This window comes from Prorops nasuta, unplaced genomic scaffold (genome assembly GCF_024137725.1).
Source record: "Prorops nasuta isolate Cenicafe-Biocafe unplaced genomic scaffold, Cenicafe_Pnas_1.2 PNAS00001, whole genome shotgun sequence".
Lineage (NCBI taxonomy): Eukaryota > Metazoa > Arthropoda > Insecta > Hymenoptera > Bethylidae > Prorops > Prorops nasuta.
In genome coordinates, this window is record NW_027116798.1 from 15,149,238 (window position 1) to 15,159,355 (window position 10,118).

Consider the following 10,118-nt stretch of genomic DNA (forward strand, 5'->3'; position numbering starts at 1 on the left):
GAAAGTTTCTATACATTTCTAATGAAATAAACCTACATGAAACATTTATTCGTCCAAAATAATATTGCATTTTCTGTAAAAAAATAAAATAAACAGGATTTGGCGTCGTGGCGGTGTGTTCGGCTACTCCCCATTTTTTCCGCTATTGCGGTGGCTGATAGGGTGGCTGGCTGTTGTGGTGCGGCTGATAGGGTGGCCTTCAAGGCCTGAAAAATCCAAGCGTTTAATCTTGGAGGGCCCGGGATTCGATCCCGGGTCCTCCGGGGTGGTAGCCGAACACTTTGCCACGGCGCCAAATCCTGAATCGAGAATATTTGTTCCAAATTCTCCTAATAGGCTTTATTATTGCAGTAGCCTTGACCTTGTCTTATACCTGACGCTCTCTCTTTCTATAAAAAATTAGGAAAAATTGTTGGGGACTCAGTTTTGCATCCTGCATTGAAATAAATTGATTGAAAATGGTAGAGAGACCTTCTATTTTTTTTCTATTTTTTTAAGCGAAAGAGCATCTGATTAGACGTTTTCTCTTAAAAATCGATGATAAAACTACCCTAAAATTAGGAAAAATTATTGGGGACTCAGTTTTGCATCCTGTATTGAAATAAATTGATTGAAGACAGTAGCGAGACCTCCTTCTATTTTTTTTCTTTTTTTAAAGCGAAATGCGTGTGTTTAAGCGATTTTCTCTTAAACATTAATAATAAAACTACCCCAAAATTAATTACAAAAATTTTGGTGACCAAGTTTTTAAAGCTGGAATGAATGACTGATTGAAAAGTATAAAAAGAACTTCGTCTATTTTTTTATCTGTTTGTATAGCTGAAGAAGCGTTTGTTTCACCGTTTGGCCTTAAAATCTAAGGGAAAGGTATCGTAAAATTATTGAATAGATTACATGAAGCTGTGTTTTAAAAACTTTTTATTATAAAATATTTAAAAATTATAAAAAACATAAAAAAGAGGCTGGCGCAGAAGTGTTAGAAGGGGGGATAATATGGAGGGTATGGTGGTTGTTGCTGATTGGGTGGTTGGTATGTCGGCTGTTGTGTTTGTGGCTGATAGTGTGGTTGTTGTGTGTATGGCTGATAGGGTGGTTGCTGTGGATGCGGCTGATATGTTGGCTGTTGTGTATATGGCTGATATGGTGGTTGTTGGGGATGCGGCTGGTAGGGTGGCTGTTGTGGGTGCGACGGAAAGGATGGCTGGTAGGATGGCTGCTGCTGTGACTGATAGGGTGGTTGTTGTGGGTTCGGCTGATAGGTTGTCTGGTAGGGTGTTTGGTAGGGTTGCTGTACTATTGGTGGCTGTTGTGGAGGTGGCTGGTAGGGTGGCTGGTAAGGTGGCTGTTGTTGAGGTGGCTGGTAGGGGTGGCTGTTGTTGAGGTGGCTGGTAGTAGGGTGGCTGTTGTGTAGGCGGCTGTGGTGGCGGTTGCTGGAATGGTGCCTGTGGTGTTGGCGGCTGTAGTGGTGGTTGCTGGTAGGGTGTTTGATATTGTGGCTGTTGTTGTTGCTGCTGGTAGGGTGGCCGGTATGTGTTTGGCCGGGGGTGGCGGTAGTTCTGCAGGAGTTGGTTCATCTGCAAATATATCTGTCATAATAATGTTGAATGTAATTTTGCTTAAAATTGAATACAGATTGAATTGTTATTAATGGATTAAAGAGAGAGAGAGAGAGAGAGAGAGAGAGAGAGGCGCAAGGAGATACCTCGGACTCTCGAAGATCAGAGGGTCCTGTATCTCTTAGTTAATAATAAAAAACAGATTTTAAATAGTGCAATTTTTCATTCAAAAATCTTAATGAATCTGAAAACGCAATTGTATGTAGTTATACTTACAACGGTGTTGGATATTGTTACCGTCCCCCCTTCAGCCTCCTCCTTCTTCTTCTTCTGGCGGGCCTTCTGCGCCAGTCTTTTTTGTCTGTTAATGGCCCTTTTGATCTGCAAAATAGTAAAGATATTTTATAATAGAAATAATACGAGAAAAAAACAGGTTGATTTTATTTTTCAGAAGTTGTTTGTAATATATGTTCAGAGTAAAAAATTGTGGAACAGAATTTATGGGGTGGAACATAAGATGATTCTACTGGTTTATCAGTTAAATTAAATATAAGGTTATACAAAGATTAGCTTCAGTTTTCTATTTGGAAAAATTTGTTTCTTGCTACATATTATTGTATTTTATCGTAATATTTTTCCTTTGCGATATATGAATGCATCGTTTTATCAAGCAGTTCAAAAGAGATTTATATTGTTTGGGGAAGTTCTTGATATACGCTCAAATGATGTTACAAAACGTAGAATTATCCATTTAAAGAACTGAAGGTGACCTTCGTGCAATTTTTAAATTACGTGTCGTGGTCAAACCGAAAGCTTGAAAGATTGGTAATATATATTGCTACGAAATACAACATAATACTTACTATCTGGTCGGGAGTGAGATCCTTCGATTTTGTGGCCGCCGCCTCGGTCGAGCCGGAGGTGCATATCACTGTCTGATTTTGGGCGGAGGTGCTGGCCTCCGGCTCGATCGAGACGGAGGTTGTCCGGGGAGCGGGCGTGGGGGCAGCTGATATTGCTGCTGTTGGCTGTAGGACGGCGGAGGTGCTTGCTCCAGTTTGAGCACCTGCTGGCAGACCCACTTTCACGTTGGTGCTAGTCCTAGTTCGGCTGGAAGGGCCTTCTGCTGCTGGTGGCTGCGGTGCGTTGGAAGGGCCTTCCTCTGCTGGTGGCTGCGGTGCGTTGGAAGGGCCTCCCTCCGCTGGAGGCTGCGGTGCGGCAGAGGGAACTGCCTCCGCTGAAGGCTGCGGTGCGGCAGAGGGGACTGCCTCCGCTGGAGGCTGCGGTGCGGTGGCAGTGCTTCCCTCCGACGGTTTGGCCCGGGCAGCTTTGGCTCTGGCCCCTGGGTCTTTTTCCCCTTTGGGATGTTGCTCTTTCTTTTAGGCTGCGGAAAATTTTTTATTAAAGTGTAAGGAGGGTTTCAAATAGAATAAAAACGACAATTTTCGTTTAGTATCTGTGAACTAAGCTAATAACTAGATACATTTCTATAAATTATATACAATTAAGTATGATTTAAACAATATTCTGTCAAATTTTTGCAAAAAAATATTAAAAATTGAGCTACTGAGGACAATTTATCGGAGAGGTGTTTAAAAAAGCGGTAGGCAGGATATCTTGTGACAGCATCGCTTAAAATCAGAAAATCAAAAAGATTCTATAATAGTGTTCAATATCTCGGGAGCAACGAGAGCTTTTTTCAAAATATTGACTTTAGAAATTTTGAGTGAAGTTTGAAGTGAAAATTCCTATTTTTTACCAATTATGACGAACTTTATTGCTAGTACAACCAGCTGAAATTGGAAAAAAAGCTCTCGTTGCTCCCGAGATATTGAACCCTACTAACAGAATCTTTTTGATTTTCTGATTTTACATGATACTGTTCCAATATATCCTGCCTATCGCTTCTCTCCGATAAATTGCTCTCAATGGCTCAATTTTTAATATTTTCTTACGAAAATTCGACAGAATATTGTTTAAATCATACTTAATTATATATATTTTATTCAAATGAATATATTTATTAGCTTAGTTCGTAGAGTCTAACGAAAATTATTGTTTTTTTCCTACTTGAAATCCCCCTAATCGTAAGTCTCGTTAACTATATACACTACCTTTGTAAATTATTTATCACCCCTGATTTAGCCTACAGTAACATTAAAAGTTTAATAAATTTGCTAAAAAGGAAGAAAAATAACATTCTTTATCACTGAAGAAGCAGGTAATGAATTTTTGTGATTTTTCGCTTAAATTTGATTGGCTACCAAAAGAAAACAATATTTTATCGCAAAACAATAACGGTAGCTGGTAGACACAATCCTCACTTTTAATCAAAATTCTCGAAATCGTATGTACGATGTACTTTACCAATATTAGGAACATTTTTATAATTAAATTTACTTTTCATCATTTCTCCTTATATGCAAATTGAGAAGGTATAGAAGAAAATGTGAACAAAAATTTTATGCTTTGTTTCTGTATAGCTGGCAAATATATTTTTTGTTCACATTTTCTTCTGTGCCTTTTTAATTTGCGTATAATGAGAAATTAAGAAAATGTAATTTTTATTGTGAAAATGTTCCTAATATTGGTGAATTACTTCGTACACACGATTTTCAGATTTTTTATTAAAAGTGAGGATTGTGCCTACAGGCTAACGTTATTGTTTTGCGATAAAATATTTTTCTTTTGGTAGCCAATCAAATTTAAGCGAAAAGTCACAAAAATTCATTTTCTGGTTCTTGAATCATAAATAAAAAATGTTATATTTCTTTCTTTTTGGCAAATACATTCAGTTCGAAAGAAAGTGGTACATGAAAATTACAAAAAAATTTAACAAGTTTCAGATGACTGTAATTCGGTAATGAAGAAGGATATCAACGTTTTGCAAACTGGAAAATAAAGCTTGAATCTTTTACTCGGAGACGTCATTGTGGTATTATGCAAGTGGAAGGTTCAGGTTTTATTTGCTAATTTTTGAACCGTTGATATCTTTCTTCTTTACCAAGTTATAGTCATTTGAATTTTGTTGAAATCTGTTGTAATTTTTTGTGTATTGCTCTTTTTGGGACTGAGTATATATGAAACTGTTAAAGTTAGTGTAAGCTAGATCCAGTTTCTTGCTAAAATCTCGATAATTCTAAGATCAATGGAAAAAATGTCTAGGGATTATTTGTGAAGCAACGAAAGACAAACATAATGAGATGTCAAACAACCAAATCGGATAATTGGAAGCCGAGAAAAATCGGAAAAACAGAAGAAGTGATATATTATTCTAAAATTAATAACTTGCTTGAATTTCAAATAGAAGAGCTAAAACTTGGGGATGTAAAAGTCGTGTACATGCACTTTATGTATGCTACATTCAGCTGTTCTCGGTCAATTACTTTTTGCACAGATGCAATTGTAAATTTTCATACTATATTTTGCTACGGCTGTCCTTGAAATTTGGATTGTCCTATGTTAAGTTTCCAACATGATTTTGAAATTAAAGTAGAAACACAAGAGTGCGTGTAACTCCGCTTCGAAAAAATGCGATGCGAAATATGTTAAAAACGCTTTTGACTAAGAGCGACGACGGTCGAGCATACGAAGAGATAGTTTATAGGTAAGGAAAGAGAAGTGTGTAGATTACTGCATACACGTGCTACTCTCCCGACAGTTCTCTTTCTCCACCTATAGACTATCTTCGTACGGTCAGTCATTGTCGCTGATATTCAAAAGCATTTTTGGCCTATTTCGCATTATATTTTCTCGAAACGAAGATATATACTCTCTTGCGGTTTTATGTTACATTCTACATCAGGTTTGAAAATTGAAACAGCACAAAATCGAAAAAGGAAGGATAGACGTAGCAAAATAAAGGATTCAAAATTACAATTTTAACTATGCAAAAAGTAACCAAGAATAGCTGAATTTAGCATATATAAAGTGCATATACACGACTATTACATCTCCAAGTTTCAGCTCTTCAATTTGAAATAAATCGAGCTATTATTTTTAGAAGAATAAATCATTTTTTCCGTTTTTCCGATTCTTCTCGGTTTCCAATTATCCGATCTGGTCGTTTGACATCTCATTATATTTATCTTTCGTTGCTTCACAAATAATCCCTAGACATGTCTTCCATTGATCTTAGACTATTTGAGATTTTAGCAAGAAAGTAATAATATTTGATTTCCTGAAAACTGTTAGAAATGAATGGGAAAACGTGTTATTTGCAAATAGAAAACTTAATAATTCCGGACTGTGTTCTCTATTTCACGGAACATTCGTTTTCCTCTTGAAATAAGCATGGATATAATACAGCTGCATTACGCCTATGGGTGAAAGACGATGCGACTGATAGTCGCATCGTGTCCTACTCACAGCCTACAGCTCGCGTGTCAAGTCAACCGAAGCGCTGTAGAAATATACCTAAAAACCTTTAGCCTAATAAAAGAGGAGAGGTTGTCTGCCTTTCTATATGTAATGCCGGCATAACAAGTGTACTGCACTTTCGTTGCTGTTTAAGGACCCACCCCCTTTCTATCCCTATCCTCTTTTTAGGCTAAAGTACGATAGCACATGAATGGTACAAATGATATCATTGAGCAGACATTTGATTCAACAGTAATGAAAATAGTGTAGATTTTACTACGAATGTGCAAAGGGCATAAAGCGATGCCAGTTGTCGAAGTCGAAAACTGCATCATCTGTTCAAAATACCACAAACTGTATAGAAATGCATAACCCAATCAGAAGAATATCTTCTGTAACGTTGAATCATTTGTTGCACAACGAATCATTTGGATTGTTATAATGAATAATAATAATGACATTTAACGAACTTACCATTTTAAGCGTCGAGCTTTTAGGAGGCAAAACTAAGAGAGAGGAGGAGAGAGCACGGCACGTCCACACAACTAGAACACTACACTAGCAATGCCGGTATTGCCCGGCTCGCGGCACGTGCCAATTGCCGGCTAGCGGCACGTGCCAGTTGCCTGTTACCATGCGACGGCATAATAATCAATTTACAAAAATGCCAACACACATCACAAAAATACGTATTTATAGGGAAAAAAAATCTAAGATATTTTTCTTATGGATCAAACATTAGGTAAAATGGTGAAATTGGCGAAAAAAAATCATAAAATTATGAAACCCAGTATTTCCTAATTATTAAAAAATCTATAGCTCGGGTCGAAAACTTTTTAATGAAAAGTTGTAGATAATAAAAAAAACTTTCGACCGTTTATGATTGGATGAAAATATCTTAATTATGCCCAAGAGAATAAGCTAACTTTCATAAGGTAGCAAAAATTCATTCATGGCGAAAAACACCATAAGAGCGCAATTTTCGTGTTGCTCAAAGTCCTTCTCACGTATACCTTCTCAAAAAAAATATGCATTACGCTGTCAGGGAAATTTGTTAAAAAGATGAGATTGATATGAAAAGAAGATTTTTAAAGCAAAAGAAAATGCACAAATTTTTTTGAGACAGCGAAAATTGATTCGTAGTGAAATTTGGAATAACATAGATAACCCACCAGCGAAGAACCACGTTATTTTGCATAATATAGTGTTCTTCACCATGAACAAATTTTTGCCTGCCTCGCACAATCAGTGCATTTTGTTGTGATTAAAATCCCCTATTTCATCATACCAGTTCCATGTTTTTAAAAAATTTCCCTGATATAATAATAGGGATTGATACGTGCGAAAGTGCATCGGGCAGTATGAAAACTGAAGTCCAATGGTGTTTTTCGCCATGAACAAATCTTTGCTACCTCATGAAAGTTTGCTTATTATCTTGGGCATAAAGAATTCTTTCTTTTGACACCACTCTCATATTTTTAAAAAAATTTCTACGTATTGAAATTAGAAATGAATAAATAATTGTAGAATCATGTCTATTTTCTTAATGATGATGGTAATTACTTTACTTAGTCAATTTTTTATTGCAACAATAATTATTTAATAAAAGTCCAGCGTTTTCCCTTTCAAGTAGTATCAATTTCCTAACATTGTTGACTCTTTGAGATAGCAGCGGTTCTCATCCTGTCAGTCGCCGGTTGATTTGCTAACTTTGGTCTGCTAGCTTCAGCTTCATTTGCAAGTGATAATAATTAATGCCCTTTTCTTGTGGATCATATGTGCATTCCCTTACAAGAAAAATGTCATGTTGGCATTGGTTCTCAATCTTCCAGGAATTACTATGCTAGCTTGTGCAACAGTTTTTTCATGATTGAAACAGTGTTCGATATTTGTAAAGTAGTCGGGACAATTTTCCCGAATTATGTAAAATCTGTCCGAAAAATATGCAAGCATGAAATAATTAATCGGAAGATCGTAGTACGCGTAAGCGCCGCTAGGCGCCACCCTAATAATGTTACTATCGCGAATTTGATCGATAATCGATGAGTCTGCTATAGACAATTTAAAGGTGAACACGTGCCAAATCCAAGTAAGTGCAAATATAAAGTGCTAGTGATTTGTGGTCGCCGTTTGTAGCAGATCTCCCCCACACACCTGTCTCAACAATTTGGTAAGTCATTCGAAACTTTTTGTACAAGTTTTGGGTATTTGCAGTGCCGGAATAAGTATTTGTTGCGTCTAGGTTAGGTAGCTAACGTCTTTGTTGCTACCATTGATGCTTTTAAATGAAGCATGATTTAAATATTTACAGACACTAGAACGACAGCAAAAGCTTATGAAGACACTGCAAGAAATTAGAAAAAAAATCACGCAGGCTATAAAGAGGACCAACGTGACAAAAGTGACAGGTCTAGGCAGCTGGCATGTCAATTGGCATGAGACACGTCATTTTTCCATATATGCCTTTTACACTTTTCAGGTGGCATGTAATTCTTGTTTCATTAGGATTCCCAACCGGCAATACTTGTACTGTGGGTAAAATAATCAGATATGCTTCATTTCTGATTATCTTGTCCAGAAAACAAGTAAACAAAGTCGCGAATCCTACTGAGATTGATTACAAGTTTCACGAAATGATTAATTATAAAAAGTAAAGAAAATAAAAAAAAAACAAGATATAGGTTTTGCAGAGGACTATTAACTGAGCATTTTCTCAAAATTTCATTACAATCGGTTATAAATTGTGAGAGATAAAGTGAATCGCAGTTTCTACAAAACATTGATCTTTATGAAAAATCACGAAAAGGACTAGTTTGGCTACTTCCAAGTACCGTATCTCCCATAATTTATAACTGAATTTAATGAAACTTAGGGAAAATGCTCAGCACATAGTCTCCTGCAAAACGTATATCTTCATTTATTTTTAAAAAATTTTACTTCATTTTGTTAAATAACAATTTTATATTAAGGCTAGTAAAATGTAAAGAAAGAAATTTTAACAAAAATCAGGATATACGTTTTGTAAATGAGGACCTGCTGAGTATTTTCTATAAGTTTCATTCAAATCTGTTATAAATTGTGGAAAATGAAGTGCATCACATGTGCTAAAAAAACATTGATTATTATGAAAATTCTCGAAAAAGACTTGTTTTGCTATTTCCAAGTACGGTATCTCCCACGATTTATAACCAATTTTAATGAAATTTATAGAAACTACTCAGCAGATCCTCCTCTACAAAACGTATATCTTGATTTCTTGTTAAAATTTAGGATGCGTTTAATCTGAATTGCTTTAGCAATTACTCACCATGGTTCGAATACCATAATTTCAGAAAATTATTGAAAATATGTAATGTCAATGAAGTGAATCTCCACATATTTTTTTTAATATGTGGATATTCAAGATTATTGGCAATAAATCGAAAAGCTGCGGCTTAAAAATATCGATTTATTATAAATTGAGGTCTTCCCCCAATGTCGAAGCGCCTGTGTCACGGTTGGTTCCTCTACCTGCTGTTTTCTGTATTTAGAACAATTAATTCTTTAAATGCGGAACATAGGATGGTATTACTAGACCGTACCATTGAATTACTATAATTGGACATAATCCACTTATTATGTGAATACTTCTTACTTTCATAATAATGTTGCTGCAAACTAGTGGTACGGTCTAAGAATGTGACACTTTCTATGTTTCTCCTTTAAAGAACTTTGTTATACATATTTAAGTGCAATTTCTATTATTTTCAGTGAAATGGGTAGCGGACGGAAGAGGCCGTCGAAGAAGGCTTCTTTGAAGCGGAGAGGTGTCATTATGGCACAAAATAGACTTGCCAAAAAGTGCAAGCAATCCTCTGAAGGAGGATCTAATAGCGAAGTCATTGTTGTAGACAGTAATGATGTCACTGTCGAAAGTGACGTTAATACTGTAAAAAATGATTTCGTTATAGTTACGCAAACCGCCGACATTGTTGAATGTGACGATAATACTACACCAAGTGATGTTGTTACTGAAAACAATGCGGTTTCTAACTTACAGCCTTACTGTTATGGTGAGGCAGAATTAATAAGTAATATTAATAAGCCTGTCGACATAGTTACAAGTGACGTTAATACTTTTGCAAGTAATGATGTTACTAATAACCTTGTGACAAAAGGCATAGATTTAATAGCGCAAAGAAATATTATCATCAGTCCAAAGAA

At 36.1% G+C, this 10,118-nt stretch overlaps 1 protein-coding gene across 1 annotated transcript; it reads right to left on the reverse strand.

The window, feature by feature from the left end:
• Positions 1 to 721: 721 nt before the first annotated feature.
• Positions 722 to 9,239, reverse strand: LOC136773010 (mucin-7-like). The gene is made up of 6 exons (XM_066726324.1): positions 9,223 to 9,239; positions 8,932 to 9,019; positions 2,420 to 2,932; positions 1,833 to 1,937; positions 951 to 1,574; positions 722 to 856 (listed from the first exon to the last, which is right to left on the reverse strand). The coding sequence occupies exons 1-6, from the start codon at positions 9,237 to 9,239 to the stop codon at positions 722 to 724; spliced, it is 1,482 nt and encodes a 493-aa protein (XP_066582421.1).
• Between the last annotated feature and the right edge of the window lie 879 nt (positions 9,240 to 10,118).